A 21,883-nucleotide genomic window follows, 5' to 3' on the forward strand; every position below is an offset into this window, starting at 1 on the left:
CCACCAGGTGCAAAGCACGCCTACCTGGGCGCCCAGACAGATGAATCTAATCACCCCAAGTAAACACAGGACACTGCTTTATATGTCGAAAATCCTCACCCAATTGGTCAGACACGCTGACGCAATTACGTATAGGTGGAGTATGCTACTACGCTAACCAATAGCAGTGTATATGTAAATGTGGTTTAAAACATTCCCGGGAAATACGAGTTTCGCGGGAGGGCCCTTCGCTGATAAACTGCATCCCATGATTCACTATCAGCTTCCTGGAGCCATTTTTCAAGCAGCAGGAATGGAGTTTGCGACCTAATAAAATCCGTTGCATCTTCCTTGTTTTAGAAACGTATCGTTTATCAAATTTGAACGAACGGGCATGTAAGATATTAGTTTAACGATATCCCTGATTTTTTTTTTTGTTTGTTGTTGAATCGATGTGGATTTTGGAGAAGAAAAAAAAAAAAGTGCTCCAAAGTAGCGGAGGGACAAAAGGACATTCGAGCCTGATGATGAGAAAGGGGGGAGCCTCTGTCCCGGAGAAAGTCCTAATTTCAGGGGTCGGGGGCTCCTCCATGGACAAAAACCGCACAGTTCTGACCCAGTACACCAATGCGCCGTATTATCAGATCTTAACCCCTCCGCCTTGTCCGAACCAGACTAACAATGTCGGTGTCCCAGACCCGACCGACGGTCAGCTATACACTACCCCCATCGGGGTGTCTACAAACGGGACGGGACAGCGACCACCCCTCGGAAGACACCCGGTAATTCATAACGCGATGGCTCTTTTGGCATACAATATTCCGGGCAGTCACATGAATGCAAACAAGCCATTTAGCTTGCTAACTAGTTAACTAACAACTGTGACTTTACACTATGTTCGCTAACTAGTTAGTGAGGGGGCTAACTAGTTAGTGAGGGGGCTAACTAGTTAGTGACTTATCCTATAATAACTAACTAGCTAACGTTACTATAGTAACGTTCTCTAGCTATTGTTAGTAGTATGCAGTGCTAGCTAGACCTTTAGCTAAATACACAATTTTTTTTTTTTTTTTGATTGCAAATGTTACACGTTGTCTTTTTTTTAATGCGTGTATGTTTACCGTTATGTTTTTGTGATAAACCACTTGCAACGTTTCCAACTTTTAAGTGTCCCTTTGACAGTGGAGTTATAAAGTGTCAGCGAAAAGCCCTAGCTAACGTTTAGTTAGCTCGCTAGCCAGACAGCTATCCTGTTTCATTATCAACAACACGCCTTAGTTGGATAGGAAACACATCGACCTAGCTAAGTATGATCAGGTTTGGCACAATAACGACACGCCAAATCAATCAGCTAACTAGACATGAGTCATTTTTATTTTATTTTTTTCGTTATCCATGTAACGTTAGCAGGCAACTTTTCAAAAAGTTTTTGACCTGCAGAAATAAAATCGTAAGAATAACAGCCAATCAATCATAAATACAGTCGACAGACAAACGTGTCTTAGCTCATGTTCATTTGCTAGCTAAAGAAAGCATGAATATCTAAAGAAATGTATTTATATGTTTTAACACCACAAACTAGGCCGTAAACGACGCTTGGAGGGGGATGTGGGAGAATCTTCTCCCAGTTTAGCTGGCTGCCCCGCCGCCACCCACCAACCCAATTTGTAATCCTTTGCTCCAGCTGCTCTAAAGAGTGCGTTTTGGGTCCAACTTCATTATTTACCATAGTTCCAGTACTTTTAGTTTTATGACAAGGAGGGGACTATCTTCCATGTATCTAATGACAATCGTAAGCGCATAGCTGAACAGATCTGTCACGTACCAAGGTAGCACTTTTTTTATTTTTTTGCTAGCTAACCTGGAAGTCCTACCATGAGGAAGTACAACACATTTCAGATTTGTTGTGATGTGGTCTAAATCTGTAAGCATGCACTTGCAAACTGCATCCCACAAACAGCACATTTTATGTGTTAAAGACGATTCATATTAACTCACACTAAGAAATGATTTATGCAAACTCAGGGAGGTGACCAGTGGCGGCTCCTCAGAGGAAGGGGAGAACTATCCTCAGTCAATTTTGTAAAAATAGTAAAACATTTAATCCTTTTTTAGGTAAAACTATAGTAAGTATATTCACATGTCACCAAATAATAATAAAGAAGCACTGTTTTGCAATGGTCTACAGTAACCTCAACAGCACTCTGTAGGGTAGCACCATGGTGTAGCCAGAGGACAGCTAGCTTCCATCCTCCTCTGGGTGCATTGACTTCCATACAAAACCTAGGAGGCTCATGGTTCTCACCCCCTTCCATAGACTTACACAGTAATTATGACAACTTTCAGAGGACGTCCTCCAACCTATCAGATCTCTTGCAGCATGACCTGACATGTTCTCCACCCAATCAAAGGATTAGATAATTAATCTAGTGCTGAATGCATAAACTACAGCTAGCTAGCACTGCAGTGCATACCTGGTGAGTAGTTGACTCAGAGACAATGGTTGAACAGTTTTGAACAAATTCATTTTTTCAAAAATTAAGCAAGAGATATTTTGTATTTTTTGTAACTTTCACTTACTTAGCTAACGAATGCATATAGCTAGTTTAGCCCGCTCAAACAAAGGGAAAGAGGAATACGTAGTCAGTTGTACTACTGAATGCATTCAACAGAGGAATGCTATGTTAGCTAGCTGGTTATGGCTAATCAACAGGGGAACTCTTCCAAGTCAAAGTAAGCTTTTGGTATTATTAATTAATTACCGCTGTGGGCCTGCCGGTGTAACTGCTAAACTGCTTGCTCTTGACTGTAGACTGTACTGCATGATTGTAGTGGGTTTACTACTGCGTTATTTCTTGTAGCTATGTTGAATATGATGATAATATGGTGACAACAATGTAGGCTTTGTGTAGCAGTTACGATAGGAAGGTTTGGCATGGAAAGGTCTTTTCGCCTGGTCACAGACAGCTGATGTGTTGTACATTGAAGTCCACAAGCGAAGGGAAAATTTGAGAGGTGGAGTGTGTAGATGCGAGAAGGAATTATACAGCCATCGAAAGATCATGCTGTTTGTACGTGGCTGCTATGAAAGGGATCATGCTGTTTGTACGTGGCTGCTATGAAAGGGATCATGCTGTTTGTACGTGGCTGCTATGAAAGTGAACAGTGTTTGCGTGTGATCAGGGGTGTATTCATTCTGTTGATTCTGAGCTGGTACTTGGTTTTTGAATGGTGACATTGTCTACTAGTTTTTAAACATTTTAGTCATTTAGCAGACTTCTCTTGTCCAGCTCAAAAGAGCGCTTTAGAATTTAAGTGCCTTTGCTCACGGGTATCGTTCGGTTACTAGCCTAACGCTCTTAACCACTAGGCTACCTGCTGTTAGAACTGCTGTTCACACCGGGACCCTGGACTAACATAATTCACCTCCAGATTTGATCCACACTTTCACTGTTCTGTTTCATCCAGATTGTCACATTGTATAAATGTTTTTTCTGTGTGTCAGGCGAAGCGTCGATTGGAGCTGGAGGAGAGTGATCAACAGTACACCAGGGAGACTAACAGTGGCTCCAGAGCTAAGCGAGCCACCAGGCTCTCCCTCAGAGGACCCAAGAGTAAGAGGGGGGAGGGGTGGTTTAGTTTAGCATTATGGGGTGGTTTAGTTACCATGGGATTCATTGACATTTTAGTCATGAAGCTCTCATCCAGGGCGAGTTACACCATTCCTCTTTTTTTTTAATATATTTTTTATTTATCCTTTATTTAACCAGGCAAGTCAGTTAAGAACAAATTCTTATTTTCAATGACGACCTAGGAACAGTGGGTTAACTGCCTTGTTCAGGGGCAGAACGACAGATTTTTACCTTGTTAGCTCGGGTATTCGATCTTGCAACCTTTCGGTTACTAGTCCAACGCTCTAACCACTAGGCTACCTGCTGCCCCGAGGGCGGAGTTACACCATTCCTCGTCCAGGGCGGAGTTACAGTGCATTCATCTCAGTTTAGTAGAAACAACGTCTCATCTCAAGTCTTTAACTTCCTGTTTATTTCAGTTTTGAGCCACGTCATGGCCTGCTGAAAACCTTCCAATAACTTAAAAGTTGAAGGAAAGGAGCGGAGGCCATTTTAGTGTGAAGAGATGGTCTAGCCTTTGTTGAGGAATAAAGATGTGACGCCCATGCCTGAGGAACATTGTTGCTCTTTGTGGCCAAGTGTGTATTCACAGTTCACTTGTCATTAATTCCCTCACCTACCTGGACCTGCTCAAGTGTGTATGTGTCTGCCTTCCTCCCTCCAGCTCCTGCCTGTTAACTAACCCATGTCTCCCCTCCCTCCAGCTCCTGCCTGTTAACTAACCCATCTCTCCCCTCCCTCCAGCTCCTGCCTGTTAACTAACCCATCTCTCCCCTCCCTCCAGCTCCTGCCTGTTAACTAACCCATCTCTCCCCTCCCTCCAGCTCCTGCCTGTTAACTAACCCATCTCTCCCCTCCCTCCAGCTCCTGCCTGTTAACTAACCCATCTCTCAAATCAAATCAAATGTATTTATATAGCCCTTCGTACATCAGCTGATATCTCAAAGTGCTGTACAGAAACCCAGCCTAAAACCCCAAACAGCAAGCAATGCAGGTGTAGAAGCACGGTGGCTAGGAAAAACTCCCTAGAAAGGCCAAAACCTAGGAAGAAACCTAGAGAGGAACCAGGCTATGAGGGGTGGCCAGTCCTCTTCTGGCTGTGCCAGGTGGATATTATAACAGAACATGGCCAAGATGTTCAAATGTTAATAAATGACCAGCATGGTCAAATAATAATAATCATAGTAGTTGTCGAGGGTGCAACAAGCACGTCCGGTGAACAGGTCAGGGTTACATAGCCGCAGGCAGAACAGTTGAAACTGGAGCAGCAGCATGGCCTCCAGCTCCTGCCTGTTAACTAACCCATCTCTCCCCTCCCTCCAGCTCCTGCCTGTTAACTAACCCATCTCTCCCCTCCCTCCAGCTCCTGCCTGTTAACTAACCCATCTCTCCTCTCTCTCCAGCTCCTGCCTGTTAACTAACCCATCTCTCCCCTCCCTCCAGCTCCTGCCTGTTAACTAACCCATCTCTCCCCTCCCTCCAGCTCCTGTCTGTTAACTAACCCATCTCTCCCCTCCCTCCAGCTCCTGTCTGTTAACTAACCCATGTCTCTCTCCAGCTCCCCCCTCACCGTTAGAGAAGACCAGGTATGACACATCTCTAGGCCTCCTGACCCAGAAGTTTGTCCAGCTGCTTGCCCAGTCCAGTGACGGGGTGGTGGACCTCAATCGGGCCGCAGAGTCCCTCAAGGTGCAGAAGAGACGCCTCTATGACATCACCAACGTCCTAGATGGGGTGCATCTCATCAAGAAGTCGTCCAAGAACAACATCCAATGGATGTGAGTGGGGGGGGGGGGGTCTGTCTATGACCTTTATACACAGCAGTGCAGAGCCAAGCCAAGTTGTATTGCACTGCCTGGTTAGAAATTCTCCATAGTTGGTGGAAGTGTACCGTAACGCCGCCCGATATCCCAGCCATTAAGATGGGGGTCGGCACGACGATGCCGAAACTATATAAACTCAGTAAAAAAAAGAAACGTCCTCACTGTCAACTGGGTTTTATTTTCAGCAAAACTTAACATGTAAATATTTGTATGAACATGACAAGATTCAACAACTGAGACATAAACTTAACAAGTTCGACAGACATGTGACTGACAGAAATTGAATAATGTGTCCATTAACAAAGGGGGGGGGGGGGGGGTCAAAATCAAAAGTAAGTCAGTATCTGGTGTGGCCACCAGCTGCATTAAGTACTGCAGTGCATCTCCTCCTCAAGGACTGTACCAGATTTGACAGTTCTTGCTGTGAGATGTTACCCCACTCTTCCACCAAGGCACCAGCAAGTTCCCGGACATTTCTGGGGGGGAATGGCCCTAGCCCTCACCCTCCAATCCAACGGGTCCCAGACACAGGCTCTTCGTTGGCCATGGCAAAACACTGACATTCCTGTCTTGCAGGAAATCACGCACAGCAGTTTGGCTGGTGGCATTGTCATGCTGGAGGGTCATATCAGGATGAGCCTGCAGGACGGGTACCACATGAGGGAGGAGGATGTCTTCCATGTAACGCACAGCCTTGAGATTGCCTGCAATGACAACAAGCTCAGTCCGATGATGCTGTGACACACCGCCCCAGATCATGACGGATCCTCCACCTCCAAATCGATCCCGCTCCAGAGTACAGGCCTCGGTGTAACGCTCATTCCTTCGACAATAAATGCGAATCCGACCATCACCCAGGGTGAGACAAAACCGCGACTCGTCAGTGAAGAGCACTTTTTGCCAGTCCTGTCTGGTCCAGTGACGGTGGGGTTGTGCCCATAGGCGACATTGTTACTGGTGATGTCTGGTGAGGACCTGCCTTACAACAGGCCTACAAGCCCTCAGTCCAGCCTCTCTCAGCCTATTGCGGACAGTCTGAGCACTGATGGAGGGATTGTGCGTTCCTGGTGTAACTCAGGCAGTTGTTGTTGCCATCCTGTACCTGTCCCGCAGCTGTGATGTTCAGATGGACCGATCCTGTGCAGGTGTGGTTACACGTGGTCTGTCACTGCGAGGACGATCAGCTGTCCGTCCTGTCTCCCCGTAGCGCTGTCTTAGGCGTCTCACAGTACGGACATTGCAATTTATTGCCCTGGCCACGTCTGCAGTCCTCATGCCTCCTTGCAGCATGACTAGGGCACGTTCACGCAGCTGAGCAGAGACTGGGCATCTTTCTTTTAGTGTTTTTCAGAGTCAGTAGAAAAGGCCTCTTTAGTGTCCTAAGTTTTCATAACTGTGACCTTAATTGCCTACCGTCTGTAAGCTGTTAGTGTCTTAACGACCGTTCCACAGATGCATGTTCATTATTTTTTATGGTTCATTGAACAAGCATGGGAAACAGTGTTTAAACCCTTTACAATGAATATCTGTGAAGTTATTTTGATTTTTACGAATTATCTTTGAAAGGCAGGGTCCTGAAAAAGGGACTTTTTCTTTTTTTTTTTCTTGCTGACTTTACATGATGTCACAGGGAAACTCAAGAACGTGTGTGGATGAAATGTATGTTGACTGTTTATTTTTTTATTTTTTTTTTTCTTATTTGTGAGTGTGTTAAATGCGCTCTCTCCTGTGTGTGTGTGTGTGTAGGGGCTGTAGCCTGTCTCCAGACGGAGTGGCCAGGGTCCAGACCCCTGACTCTGTGGGTAAAGAGCTGCTGGAGTTGACCCAGGAGGAGAAGAGACTGGATGAACTCCTACACATCTCTACACACATCATCCAACAGATGACTGAGGACACACCCACAAGGAAATAGCCTTCCTTTACAAGCCTGCTGTGTTTGAGGTGTGTGTGTTCTTGTCCTGTGTGTGTGAATGACTACTCTTTCCTTAACTCCTGGGTACGTTTGCATACATATCGTATGAGGATGTGAAGAGGATTCCTAGTCTGAAGGACCAGACGGTCATTGTGGTCAAAGCCCCTGCTGAAACCAGACTTGAGGTGCCAGACCCTGCAGAGGTACGTACACACACACACACACACACACACACACACACACACACACACACACACTGATCATGGTCAATGTTCTCTTTATTACCTGCAGTTGGCTATTGAATTGCTGAAATACTGAAATTATTGATTTGTCGATTGTCCAATCAGAGTCTCCAGGTCCACCTGAGCAGTACCCAGGGTCCAATAGAAGTCTTCCTATGCTCTGATGAACACGCCCCTTCCTCCACGCTGAATGACGTGGCACTGAATGGAAACGGACATCCCTCTTCATCGTATGTCAATGGAAACTCCTCTTTGTCCGTCCTCAAGGTGTCACAAGGTGAGCCCATAAACTTAGACATCGCGACATCGCATCATTATCTATCTGTCCCATTATGGCGTCTGAGAGAGCACAGGCATCTCCATTTTGAAGTAGTGCATTTGTTTCTACTACTAGGGCGACCTAGTAGCCTAGCGGTTAAGAGCGTTGGGCCAGTAACCGAAAGGTTGCTGGTTCTAATCTCTCTCTCTCTGTGCCCTTGAGCAAGGCACTTAACCCATAGGAAGTCCCAGCCAGTTGACTACTTCAAAATGGTGACAGTTCTCAATGGTTCTGCCCATGCTAAAACAGGCTTTTGGGCACTAGAGTCCTCTATCTCTGTGGTTGGTTATTGGGCAAACTACTCCTTCAAAGCACTCTCTCTCCTCTCTCTGCCCCTTTCTCTCTCCTCTCTCTCTGCCCCTTTCTCTCGCCTCTCTCTCTGCCCCTTTCTCTCTCCTCTCTCTCTGCCCCTTTCTCTCTCCTCTCTCTCTGCCCCTTTCTCTCGCCTCTCTCTCTGCCCCTTTCTCTCCATTTCACCAGGGGGTAATAACTCGAGTGATAACGCCAGTATCAGTTTCTCCAACGCCCTGTCCAGGCTCCCAGCATGCTCAGCAGTGACAGTGACCCCTGTCTCCCTCCTCCCCCTCCAGGATGTCGACCAGGAGCCCTTTGTCTCCCTCTCTCCCTCCCTCCTCTTTGAGGAGGACGACTACATGCTCAGCCTGGGGGAAGACAACTTGTTCTCCTACGACCTGGACCAGCTTCCACTGGAAGACCTGCTCTGTAACTGAGTGAAATGGAAACTCAGCGGCCATTTTGGGGATTTTGATTTTGGAGCCATGTTATTGGCCAGATTTATGGCCCAAATGTGGTCGTTTACAGTATAATGAACTGATGTATCCTATAGCCCAGTGGTTTCATCAGCTGTAGCTCAGCAGCCATTTTGGAGCAATGCTTTTTCTTGACATCCTGGACTGCATTGCTCATAGAGGACCTGCTGGGTAATTGACCTTGAATGTGAAAATAGCTGTTTGTTTTGGTATAGATGTGATCGAAGGAAGTAAGCCTATGTTGCCATCCGGACAAATGTGGCAGGCCAGCACAAACACAAACTGTCTAGAGGGGAGAATTCTGTGGCTGAAAGAACAAACTCCTTCTCAAAGCCTGTCTTTCTGGTTTGACCTAGACCTGCAATGACAGGCAGACCAACAATCACCCCATAGCAGAACGTTATGTCTTGATGAACTGTTCTTGTCTGAAAACACAGATTGTCCCGTACAGAGATGGGTTATGGGTATTAACCCCTGGAAACAGATTCTTACCCATATCTACCATTGTGTGACTGTTATCTGTCAACTTGTGTTTTACAATGTGATGTAGTGGACCCTACCCGGCTAGGTCCTGGTTCTCGGTTCACAAGAAGCCAGCAGACCTGATATCTAGGCCTAAGGATGGTGAGGTCTGCCTGGGCATCGATGGTATGAGTCCCCTGGTCTTCCACATGGAGCCTTCTGACCCAATACTGGGAGAGACTCACTGGTATTGTTAGGATAACCAGAGTATGTTGTGAAAGATGGCCCTAGGGTGCATCCCAAATGGCACCCTATTCGCTATATAGTGCACTACTTTTTATCAGGGCTCTGTTCAGAAGTAGTGCACTATATAGGGAATGGGGTGCTATTTGGGGTCAAAAGTATGTAGGGAATAGGGTGCCATTTGGGGTCAAGTATGTAGAGAATAGGGGGCCAGTTGGGGATCATTCTTTTCCTACACACTTGCTATATTTTTATTTGTATCTATTTTTGGGGAGTGTGTGTAATATTGCTTGTTTGTTCCCTACTGCCACCCGTAGCCTTTGCTGATTCCTTTTATATTGAAGCAATGTTCCTCCTTACCACCAGTAAAACACACACCACCATGCACGCAGACAAGCCCCTCATTTTGTTTCAGCCACTGGAGCCATGCTGCCAACCGTTACTTATTGGCTAGTGTTATGAACCAACTCATGGCTTCATGTTCGTTTTCTCAGGGCTCAACAAATATCTTTTTACTTTAAATACATGTTGCTTAGTTCAAACGTAGAAGTGGATGTTTTCTTACCAGATGTTTTTGAGTTAAAAATGTACAAGACCCCTGTACAAAACCCCTGCACCCAATCATTAAGGATCAATATCCTTAACACATCATAAACCCATTGATGAAAATCTATATAAACTTTTTTGATTTACCCTTTTTGATTGGTATACCAATGTTAACTTTTTGTATTTTTACCCAATCATACTACTAACCCAGCGTTTCCTGAAATCTGTCACCGGGACCTCAAGGGGTGTGTGTGTATAGCTGATTCAAATGACCAAAGCTGGATGATTATTTGAATCAGCTGTGTAGTGCTAGGGCAAAAACCAAACCTTGGAGTCCCGACGACCGAGTTTGGGGAAAACCCTTTACTAACCTCAAATGCTAAAATATATTCAGAGTTTGGGAGCATCGCTTGTCTTTGAGGACTGAATGAACTTGATTTTATCGAACCCTTATGCCCTTTTTGTAGCATACAACCTTTGACCTGAACCCTATGGTCTCTGGTCAAGGGTTAAGGAATAGGGTGCCATTTGAGTGGGACACATGCCTTTTCCTGTTGCGTTTCATTACAGAACTGATCAAAAAGCCATTTTGAGTCAATTGCCTGATTTGAAAGTATGTCTGATTTACAGACGTCCCGATTGGAAGAATATACTGTATTGTCGTCTACAGTAATGGGTATTTTAAATGTAAGCCCTTTTTTTAAGATACTGTACTCGCTTCCTTTTAAGATGGTCTGGGGGATGGTCTGGGGGATGGTCTGGGGGATGGTCTGGGTGATGGTCTGGGGGATGGCCTGGCTACCGGTCTGGGTGATGGTCTGGGTGATGGTCTGGCTACCGGTCTGGGTGATGGTCTGGGTGATGGCCTGGCTACCGGTCTGGGTGATGGTCTGGGTGATGGTCTGGGTGATGGTCTGGGGGATGGTCTGGGTGATGGCCTGGGTGATGGCCTGGGTGATGGCCTGGGGGATGGTCTGGGGGATGGTCTGGGTGATGGTCTGGGGGATGGCCTGGCTACCGGTCTGGGTGATGGCCTGGCTACCGGTCTGGGTGATGGTCTGGCTACTGGTCTGGGGGATGGTCTGGGTGATGGCCTGGCTACTGGTCTGGGGGATCGTCTGGGTGATGGCCTGGCTACTGGTCTGGGTGATGGTCTGGGTGATGGTCTGGGGGATGGTCTGGGTGATGGCCTGGCTACCGGTCTGGGTGATGGTCTGGGTGATGGCCTGGCTACCGGTCTGGGTGATGGCCTGGCTACCGGTCTGGGTGATGGTCTGGCTACCGGTCTGGGTGTGCATTGTTTGGCATGACATGAGCAGATCTGGGACCAGGTTAGTCTATTGATATTTCTGCCAGGTCCGTACTGCTATAGCACAACGGCGTTGCTGTTGAGTCCACAGTCGTCTGAAGTTCTGCCTTTTTTGTCCCTTTATGAATGTCATGTCTGGGTACTTGAGTTGTGTTTACTACCTGATATACCAACCTGCATGCTGTTAAACTAGCCTGGTGCCAGATCTGTTTTGTGTTATCACGTCAACTCCTTGTCATAACAAACATTTTGAATTTTACCGTTTTTTAACTAGACGAGTCAGTTAAGAACAAATCATTTTTTTTTACAATGACTACATACCCTCCCCTAACCCAGACGACGCTGAGACAATTGTGCGCCACCCTGTGGGACTCCCGATCACGGCCAGTTGTGGTACAGCCCGGGATTGAACCGGTAGTGACGCCTCTAGCACTGAGATGCAGTGCCTTAGACCGCTGTGCCACTCGGGAGCTTATAGCACAAACAGATCTGGGACCAGGCTACAATTAACCAGCGACGAGCTAGTAAAGGTAGGAAATGTAGCCATTGATTTGACCCTCAAATACTATACTGCAATAACTATTCCTATACTATCCCCAGGAGTAGGGTGAAGTTGCCCCTAAATCCTGACCTTGGGTCAGTTTTGCGTTTCCCCCACTAATGGGGAAAGAGAGGGTACCTAGTCAGTTGCATAACTAAGTGCATTCAACCAAAATGTCTTCCACATTTAACCCAACCCCTCAATCAGAGAGGTGCAGGGGGGGGGCTGCCTTAATCGACGTCATTGGTTCCCGAGGAGCAGTTGGTTAACTGCCTTGCTCGAGCAGAACGGCAGATTTTTCCACCTTGCCAGCTCTGGGATTTGAACCGGCGACCTTTCGTTTGCTGTCCCCAACACTCTTTAACCGCTAGGCTACCTGCCACCCATAGTTGGTGTTAGGGAGTGGCATTTCACATGTTTTGACTGTTCAAGTACTAGCATTATTTTTTTTTGTGCACACAGCCATGCAATCTCCATAGACAAACATTGGCAGTAGAATGGCCTTACTGAAGAGCTCAGTGACTTTCAACGTGGCAATATTATAGGATGCCACCTTTCCAACAAGTCAGTTCATCAAGTTTCTGCCCTGCTAGAGCTGCCCCAGTCAACTGTAAGTGCTGTTATTGTGAAGTGGAAACGTCTAGGAGCAACAACGGCTCAGCCGCAAAGTGGTAGGCCACACAAGCTCACGTAACGGGACTGCCAAGCACATAGTGCTTAAAAATCAACACTCTCAACCGAGTTGCTTCCAGAGGCAGTTTGGAACATCAGCACAAGAACTGTTTGTTCGGAGCTTCATGAAGTGTGTTTCCATGGCCGAGCAGCCGCATACAAGCCTAAGATCACCATGTGCAATTCCAAGCGTCGGCTGGAGTGGTGTAAAGCTCACTGCCATTGAACTCTGGAGCAGTGGAAACGCATTCTCTGGAGTGATGAATCACGCTTCACCATCTGGCAGTCCGTCAAACTAATCTGGGTTTGGCGGATGACAGGAGAACGCTACTTGCCCCAATGCATAGTCTCAGCTGTAAAGTTTGGTGGAGAAGGAATAATGCTCTGGGGCTGTTCTTCGTGGTTCGGACGAGCCCCCTTAGTTCCAGTGAAGGGAAATCTTCCAACTTTATGGCAACAGTTTGGGGAAGGCCCTTTCCTGTTTCAGCATAACAATGCCCCCGTGCACAAAGCAAAATCAATACAGAAATGGTTTGTCGAGATCAGTATGGAAGAACTTGACTGTCCTGCACAGAGCCCTGACCTCAACCCCATCAAACACCTTTTGGATGAATTGGATGCCGACTGCGAGCCAGGTCTAATCGCCTAACATCAGTGCCCGACTTCACTAATTCTCGTGGCTGAATGAAAGCAAGTCCTCACAGCAATGTTTCAACATCTAGTGGAAAGCCTTCCCAGAAGAGTGGAGGCTGTTTATAGCAGCAAAGAGGGGGACCAACTCCATATTAATGCCCACGATTTGGAGTGTTTGATGAGCAGGTGTCCACATACTGTTGATTTTGTGTGTTTTTTTAGTACCAGTCAAAGCTTGGATTTGACATTCCAGGGTTGTTCTTTATATTTACTATTTTCTACATTGTAGAATATTGGTGAAGACATCAAAATTATGAATAACAAGGAATCATGTAGTAACCAAGAAAGTGTTAAACAAATCAAAATATATTTTATATTTGAGATTCTTGAAAGTAGCCACCATTTGCTTGACAGCTTTGCACACTCTTGGCATTCTCTCAACCAATTTTATGAGGTAGTCACCTGGAATACATTTCAATTAACAGGTGCGCCTTGTTAAACGTTAACAACGTTAATTTGTGAAAATTCTTTCCTTAATGCATTTGAGCCAATCTGTTGTGTTGTGACAAGGTATGGGTGGTAGGAAGAAGATAGCCGTATTTGGTAAAAGACCAAGTCCATATTATGTCAAGAACAGCTCAAATAAGCAAAGAGAGATGACAGTCCATCATTACTTTAAGACATGAAGGTCAGTCAATCCAGAAAATGTCAAGAACTTTGAAAGTTTCTTCAAGTGCAGTCGCAAAAACCATCAAGTGCGATTAAAAAAAACTGGCTCTCATGAAGACCACCACAGGAAAGGAAGACCCAGAGTTACCTCTGCTGCAGAGGATAAGATCATTAGAGTTAAAAGCCAAAATAAATGCTTCAGAGTTCAAGTAACAGCAACATCTCAACATCCAACTGTTTAGAGGAGATGGCGTGACTCAGGCCTTCGTGTTCGATTTGCTGCATAGAAACCACTACTAAAGGACACCAATAAGAAGAAGAGACTTGCTTGAGCCAAGAAACATGAGAAGTGGACATTAGACCAGTGGAAATGTGTCCTTTAGGTATGATGAGTCCAAATGTGAGATTTTTGGTTCCAGTGGCTGTGAGCTGCAGAGGAGGTGAACAGATGATCTCCGCATGTGGTTCCCACCGTGAAGCATGGAGGAGGAGGTGTGATGGTGTGGGGGCGCTTTGCTGGTGACACTGTCAGTGATTTATTTAGATTTTAAGGCACACTTAGCCAGCTTGGCTTCTGCAGCAAAGGGTGGCTAAGTTGAAGAATCTAAAATATATTTTGATTTGTTTTAACACTTTTTTTGGTTACTACATGATTCCATGTGTGTTATTTCATAGTTTTGATGTCTTCACTATTATTCTACAATGTAGTAAATAGTAAAATAAAGAGAAACCCTGGAATGAGTAGGAGTGACCAAACTTTTGACTGGAACTGTAAATAAAGTTGCACAATGAGCACTTGCTTTCTCTCAAATACATCGTTACAGTTATTGGTTAGCTAGCTTGTGAATTTTTGCCATTTTAGCATAGATGTGACTTCCAGTCAAAACATTTCAAATCAAGATTCCCCACATAGCAGTTACTGGTAATTTTTGCTAGTTATCTGTCCATAAAGAACCACCACAATGGAGGACCTTCTGGCCCATTTGAAGTATGTGCCTCGTTCGTAATATTCTCAGCTAACCGGTCTATGGCGTGTGTCAAGTTTATAAATCTCATTATTTTTTTTGTATGTGCGCAGTCATTTCAGAAATGGCGCGTGCAGATATTTAGTTTGAAATTCGTGCAACGGTTATAAATGAGGCCCTTTGTCTCTACCAATAATGTGTATATAAACCCTAAATAGCTGATGCTGTGTATTGGCCGTTGAGAGGTTTTGAAGCCACTGGTCGGCCATATTGGCACTCCCCAGTAGAAGAAGTCCTCCATAGGAATTAATAAAATTCTACATTCTGTAGATAAGAGCGTCTGCTAAATGACAAATGTCATGTAAAATGTACAGTATTTCAATTAAATGTTTAAGGACAAAATGACATTTTTTGTTATAGTATTATACTTTAAGAAAATGTTTATATACTGTATTTTGTCTTTTTTCCCCCTTTTTTTTAGTTTAGCTTTGTATGCATTTAGGTGTCTAATTTAATAAATGTGGTAAAAACGAATGTAGACATGAATATAAAGAGATAGATAGAGATATATATATATATATATATAGATATATATATATATATATATATAGATAGCTACCCCCACTTCTTTTTTGTCTTTTTTTGTTTTTTTTTTTCACGATGGTGGTGCCAGATGAATAATGAGTGTTGAAGTTACAGATGCACAAATGTCATACCCCTAATACTTGCTAATCTCCCCTGTTATTGTAATGGTGAGAGGTTAGCATGTCTTGGGGGTATGATATAAAATGCTAACCTCCCCTGTTATTGTAATGGTGAGAGGTTAGCATGTCTTGGGGGTATGATATAAAATGCTAACCTCCCCTGTTATTGTAATGGGGAGAGGTTAGCATGTCTTGGGGGTATGATATATATAATGCTAACCTCCCCTGTTATTGTAATGGTGAGAAGTTAGACACACAAATATCATACCCCCAAAACATGCTAACTTTCTCACTCATTATTATTCACAATTCATTCAGGATTATCCGTAATCATTGTAGTATCCACATTTTTAATGTAGAAGTGTTTTAGATACATATTCTTATTTACAATAAAAGTGACTGCGCTTTAACCTCATAGTCATTGTTTATCAAATCCAACCTTTTGGTGTATAGAGACAAAATAAGAACAAATGCTTCACTGTCTCAATAATTAGAGTCTACTGTATTTGGTTAACTAGGGTAGTGGGGGGGATAGCCTTACTCACCTATAGGGGAAATGGGTTGTGGCTATAGGGGCTGTGTCCCAATTATTTCCTTCCTCCCAAATGCTCCCACTAGAGCGTGCCTACACCAATCCAATGCTCTCACTTGAGCGTGCCTACACCAATCCAATGCTCCCACTAGAGCGTGCCTACACCAATCCAATGCTCCCACTAGAGCGTGCCTACACCCATCCAATGCTCCCACTAGAGCGTGCCTACACCCATCCAATGCTCCCACTAGAGCGTGCCTACACCAATCCAATGCTCCCACTAGAGCGTGCCTACACCAATCCAATGCTCCCACTAGAGCGTGCCTACACCCATCCAATGCTCCCACTAGAGCGTGCCTACACCAATCCAATGCTCCCACTAGAGCGTGCCTACACCAATCCAATGCTCCCACTAGAGCGTGCCTACACCCATCCAATGCTCCCACTAGAGCGTGCCTACACCCATCCAATGCTCCCACTAGAGCGTGCCTACACCCATCCAATGCTCCCACTAGAGCGTGCCTACACCCATCCAATGCTCCCACTAGAGCGTGCCTACACCAATCCAATGCTCCCACTAGAGCGTGCCTACACCAATCCAATGCTCCCACTAGAGCGTGCCTACACCAATCCAATGCTCCCACTAGAGCGTGCCTACACCAATCCAATGCTCCCACTAGAGCGTGCCTACACCCATCCAATGCTCCCACTAGAGCGTGCCTACACCAATCCAATGCTCCCACTAGAGCGTGCCTACACCCAATCCAATGCTCCCACTAGAGCGTGCCTACACCCATCCAATGCTCCCACTAGAGCGTGCCTACACCCATCCAATGCTCCCACTAGAGCGTGCCTACACCCATCCAATGCTCCCACTAGAGCGTGCCTACACCCATCCAATGCTCCCACTAGAGCGTGCCTACACCCATCCAATGCTCCCACTAGAGCGTGCCTACACCCATCCAATGCTCCCACTAGAGCGTGCCTACACCCATCCAATGCTCCCACTAGAGCGTGCCTACACCCATCCAATGCTCCCACTAGAGCGTGCCTACACCCATCCAATGCTCCCACTAGAGCGTGCCTACACCCATCCAATGCTCCCACTAGAGCGTGCCTACACCCATCCAATGCTCCCACTAGAGCGTGCCTACACCCATCCAATGCTCCCACTAGAGCGTGCCTACACCAATCCAATGCTCCCACTAGAGCGTGCCTACACCCATCCAATGCTCCCACTAGAGCGTGCCTACACCCATCCAATGCTCCCACTAGAGCGTGCCTACACCCATCCAATGCTCCCACTAGAGCGTGCCTACACCCATCCAATGCTCCCACTAGAGCGTGCCTACAGCCATCCAATGCTCCCACTAGAGCGTGCCTACACCCATCCAATGCTCCCACTAGAGCGTGCCTACACCCATCCAATGCTCCCACTAGAGCGTGCCTACACCCATCCAATGCTCCCACTAGAGCGTGCCTACACCCATCCAATGCTCCCACTAGAGCGTGCCTACACCCATCCAATGCTCCCACTAGAGCGTGCCTACACCCATCCAATGCTCCCACTAGAGCGTGCCTACACCCATCCAATGCTCCCACTAGAGCGTGCCTACACCCATCCAATGCTCCCACTAGAGCGTGCCTACACCCATCCAATGCTCCCACTAGAGCGTGCCTACACCCATCCAATGCTCCCACTAGAGCGTGCCTACACCCATCCAATGCTCCCACTAGAGCGTGCCTACACCCATCCAATGCTCCCACTAGAGCGTGCCTACACCCATCCAATGCTCCCACTAGAGCGTGCCTACACCCATCCAATGCTCCCACTAGAGCGTGCCTACACCCATCCAATGCTCCCACTAGAGCGTGCCTACACCCATCCAATGCTCCCACTAGAGCGTGCCTACACCCATCCAATGCTCCCACTAGAGCGTGCCTACACCCATCCAATGCTCCCACTAGAGCGTGCCTACACCCATCCAATGCTCCCACTAGAGCGTGCCTACACCAATCCAATGCTCCCACTAGAGCGTGCCTACACCAATCCAATGCTCCCACTAAGAGCGTGCCTACACCCATCCAATGCTCCCACTAGAGCGTGCCTACACCCATCCAATGCTCCCACTAGAGCGTGCCTACACCCATCCAATGCTCCCACTAGAGCGTGCCTACACCCATCCAATGCTCCCACTAGAGCGTGCCTACACCCATCCAATGCTCCCACTAGAGCGTGCCTACACCAATCCAATGCTCCCACTAGAGCGTGCCTACACCCATCCAATGCTCCCACTAGAGCGTGCCTACACCCATCCAATGCTTTTAGATTTGTAGGAAGTAGTGAATGAGTGCACAGTAAAGAAGAAAAACATTATTAGGCCACACCCATGCTGTAACTAGATGTATAGAAGGGCTTCGAGATATACAGCAAAAAGGAATGTGAAGGTTGGCAGTTTAGGGCAGGAGGGGGACAGGGAAACAGAGTTGAGATACAATGAGTTTAGGGCAGGAGGGGGACAGGGAAACAGAGTTAAGATACAAGGCCCTCTTTGTACAGCTCTGGTCAAAGCATCTGGTTGTGATCAAAATGGTTACCACTGGAGAATACTGTCAAACTCCTACAGTATGCAGTCAGAACACTGCTTTACAGGAGAGGACACGGTCAAACTCCTACAGTATGCAGTCAGAACACTGCTTTACAGGAGAGAACACGGTCAAACTCCTACAGTATGCAGTCAGAAGAACACTGCTTTACAGGAGAGAACACGGTCAAACTCCTACAGTATGCAGTCAGAACACTGCTTTACAGGAGAGGACACGGTCAAACTCCTACAGTATGCAGTCAGAACACTGCTTTACAGGAGAGAACACGGTCAAACTCCTACAGTATGCAGTCAGAAGAACACTGCTGTACAGGAGAGGACACGGTCAAACTCCTACAGTATGCAGTCAGAAGAACACTGCTTTACAGGAGAGGACATGGTCAAACTCCTACAGTATGCAGTCAGAACACTGCTTTACAGGAGAGGACACGGTCAAACTCCTACAGTATGCAGTCAGAACACTGCTTTACAGGAGAGAACACGGTCAAACTCCTACAGTATGCAGTCAGAAGAACACTGCTGTACAAGAGAGAACACGGTCAAACTCCTACAGTATGCAGTCAGAACACTGCTTTACAGGAGAGGACACGGTCAAACTCCTACAGTATGCAGTCAGAACACTGCTGTACAAGAGAGAACACGGTCAAACTCCTACAGTATGCAGTCAGAACACTGCTTTACAGGAGAGGACACGGTCAAACTCCTACAGTATGCAGTCAGAAGAACACTGCTGTACAGGAGAGAACACGGTCAAACTCCTACAGTATGCAGTCAGAAGAACACTGCTGTACAGGAGAGGACACGGTCAAACTCCTACAGTATGCAGTCAGAAGAACACTGCTTTACAGGAGAGGACCGTTACGCTCCAGTAGGTTGAGAGTAGAGAGGTCTTTTTTCCCCATTTTTAAAACATTTATTTAACCTTTATTTAATTAGGGAGAACAGTTAAGAACACATTCTTATTTACAATGACGGCCTATGAACAGTGGGTTAACTGCCTTGTTCAGTGACAGAACGACTTATTCTACTACACTACTTTGTCAGGCCCAGAGTGTTTCCTGTCCATGAAGGGCCCAGAGTGTTTCCTGTCCATGAAGGGCCCAGAGTTATCCCTGTCCATGAAGGGCCCAGAGTGTTTCCTGGTCAGATCAGGTGGTCAGGTTAAACTCCTGGCCCTACTGCTCATAATGCCAGTAGACAGACAAGACAGTCTGATTGGATCACCTTATGATGTCATATTAAATGTAGGCACTAGGGGGCAGAACCCGCTCTCAGAAGGTGGCGGAGAGAAGAAGAAAAAAAATGATCCCATCAGAAGCCATTCCTAAGCAACCAAAAGTGTGTCCTCTCCTCTTTTTCCCCTTGAGTTGATTTGGCAGCCAACCTGAGCTGCATGATGTCATGGCTTTACAGTCTGTTCAATGCAATACAGCAACAATGTCATGTGGAGCAACAGGAGTACTGGGGCCTTTCCATAGTTTTGTACAATTATTCAAGACCATCAGACAAAGGTCTGGGTTCATGTCAATGATGTATATAAGCACTAGACTGCTCTCTCCCCCTCTGTCCCTCCTGCTCTCCCTCCCGCTCTCCTTCCCTCTCTCTCCTTCTGACCCTCCTGCTCTCCCCCCCTGTCCCTCCTGCTCTCTCTCCCTCCCTCTGTCCCTCCTGCTCTCCCTCCCGCTCTCCCTCCCTCTCTCTCCTGACCCTCCTGCTCTCTCTCCCCCCCTCTGTCCCTCCTGCTTTCCCTCCCGCTCTCCCTCCCTTTCTCTCCTTCTGACCCTCCTGCTCCCCCCCTGTCCCTCCTGCTTTCTCTCCCTCCCTCTATCCCTCCTGCTCTCCCTCCCGCTCTCCCTCCCTCTCTCTCCTTCTGACCCTCCTGCTCTCTCTCCCTCCCTCTGGCTCTCCTGCTCTCCCTCCCGCTCTCTCTCCCTCTCTCTCCTTCTGACCCTCCTGCTCCCTCCCTCCCTCTCCCCCTCTCTCTCTCCCCTCTCTCTCCCTCCGGCCCTCCTGCTCTCTTTGTCTGTGATAGCTGCCTGAAGCATCCAGCAGTCTCCAAATCGATGATGTAATCCAGCAAGTGTATACTGCAGTACCTCCGTGTGGCCATAGATGGCAGTGTTGTCCCTCTAAATCCCTTTCAGACTAACCCTATTTTTCCTGGCTCGCAGACTAATGCTAAATTCATGGGAAATCAGTGGAGCCCTGTTGTTACTGATTTACATGTTGTTGTTGTTATTGATTTATATGTTGTTGTTATTGATTTAGTTGTTGTTTTATTGATTTACATTGTTTTTGTTGTTATTGATTTACAAGTTGTTTTTGATATTTGTTTGTTTGTTTTTGTTATTTTTTCAATGCGGACAGGCTTCTTTACATATGAAAAACACATGAGTTAATATTGAATACAGCAGCTCTTCTTACCTCTAGGATGTGTATAATCAATCAATTAATCAATAAAATGTAATTTTTACACAGGAGGGTATCCATCAATATCTTATCTTCTGCTCTTAATTTCCAAGATGTCTGATTTAATCGTAATCTCAAACAGGTTCTTTATTCAGCTGCGGTGTGTTTCTGTTGGATGAGATCGTCTACTGTATGTGGATGGTCGTTAGCGTATCTAGTATCTGATGGGCCGCGCTCCTCCTGTCTCTCGTTGTGTGTGTTTCTGGGTGTTTGTGTTCGTTGTTTCATTCACAAAAAAAAAAAACGAAGAGTGATGTCATTGGCTGAGACGGAGCAACGCTGCATGACGCCGTGCTCTCCACAGTCTATTGGAGAAGAGTAATAGTTGTCTCTCTCTCTCTGTCTGTCTGTCTGTCTGTCTGTCTGTCTGTCTGTCTGTCTGTCTGTCTGTCTGTCTGTCTGTCTGTCTGTCTGTCTGTCTGTCTCTCGCTGTCTCTCTCGCTGTCTCTCTCTTTTTGACTGCAGTAGTAAAACTCTGCAGAGAACAGTATGCAGTTTAGAGTACAGCGAACATCAAACTCAATTGTGTAGAGATTTCTGGGGCACCAGATACTTCTGAGTATTTTAAGGGGGAGAAAGCGGCAAGGACTCAATCATTCATTCACACATTCACTCGTGCATCCATTCACTCATTCACTCATTCATTATTCTTCAATGTTTCAATCCATTCTACTCAACGTCTCTTGACCTCTGTAATAACCAGAGGAAGGAGATCAATACATGGATTTTATCATATTTTGTTGTGTTACGGCCTGAATTTCAAATTGGATTAATTTGAGATTCTGTGTCCTGGCCTACAAACAATACCTCATAATGTCAAAGAGGAATTGTGTTTTTAGAAAATGTAAAAAATGT

The 21,883-nt window shown here is 46.2% G+C and overlaps 1 protein-coding gene across 2 annotated transcripts; it reads left to right on the forward strand.

Annotated features, from left to right (window-relative positions):
• The first annotated feature begins 226 nt into the window (after positions 1–226).
• LOC115184937 (transcription factor E2F3) lies at positions 227–9,176 on the forward strand. 2 transcript variants are annotated; one of them, XM_029745514.1, is made up of 7 exons: positions 227–761; positions 3,485–3,593; positions 5,170–5,389; positions 7,181–7,342; positions 7,435–7,549; positions 7,694–7,865; positions 8,388–9,176. In XM_029745514.1, exons 1-7 carry the CDS (start codon positions 432–434, stop codon positions 8,636–8,638), a joined length of 1,359 nt encoding a protein of 452 aa, XP_029601374.1. In that variant the 5' UTR covers positions 227–431; the 3' UTR covers positions 8,639–9,176. The 2 variants fall into 2 exon arrangements, with proteins under 2 accessions (XP_029601374.1, XP_029601375.1); XM_029745515.1 differs by having other exon boundaries at positions 228–761; positions 8,498–9,176.
• Positions 9,177–21,883: the final 12,707 nt, after the last annotated feature.

The sequence above is a fragment of the Salmo trutta genome, unplaced genomic scaffold (assembly GCF_901001165.1).
Source record: "Salmo trutta unplaced genomic scaffold, fSalTru1.1, whole genome shotgun sequence".
Taxonomy (NCBI): Eukaryota; Metazoa; Chordata; class Actinopteri; order Salmoniformes; family Salmonidae; genus Salmo; species Salmo trutta.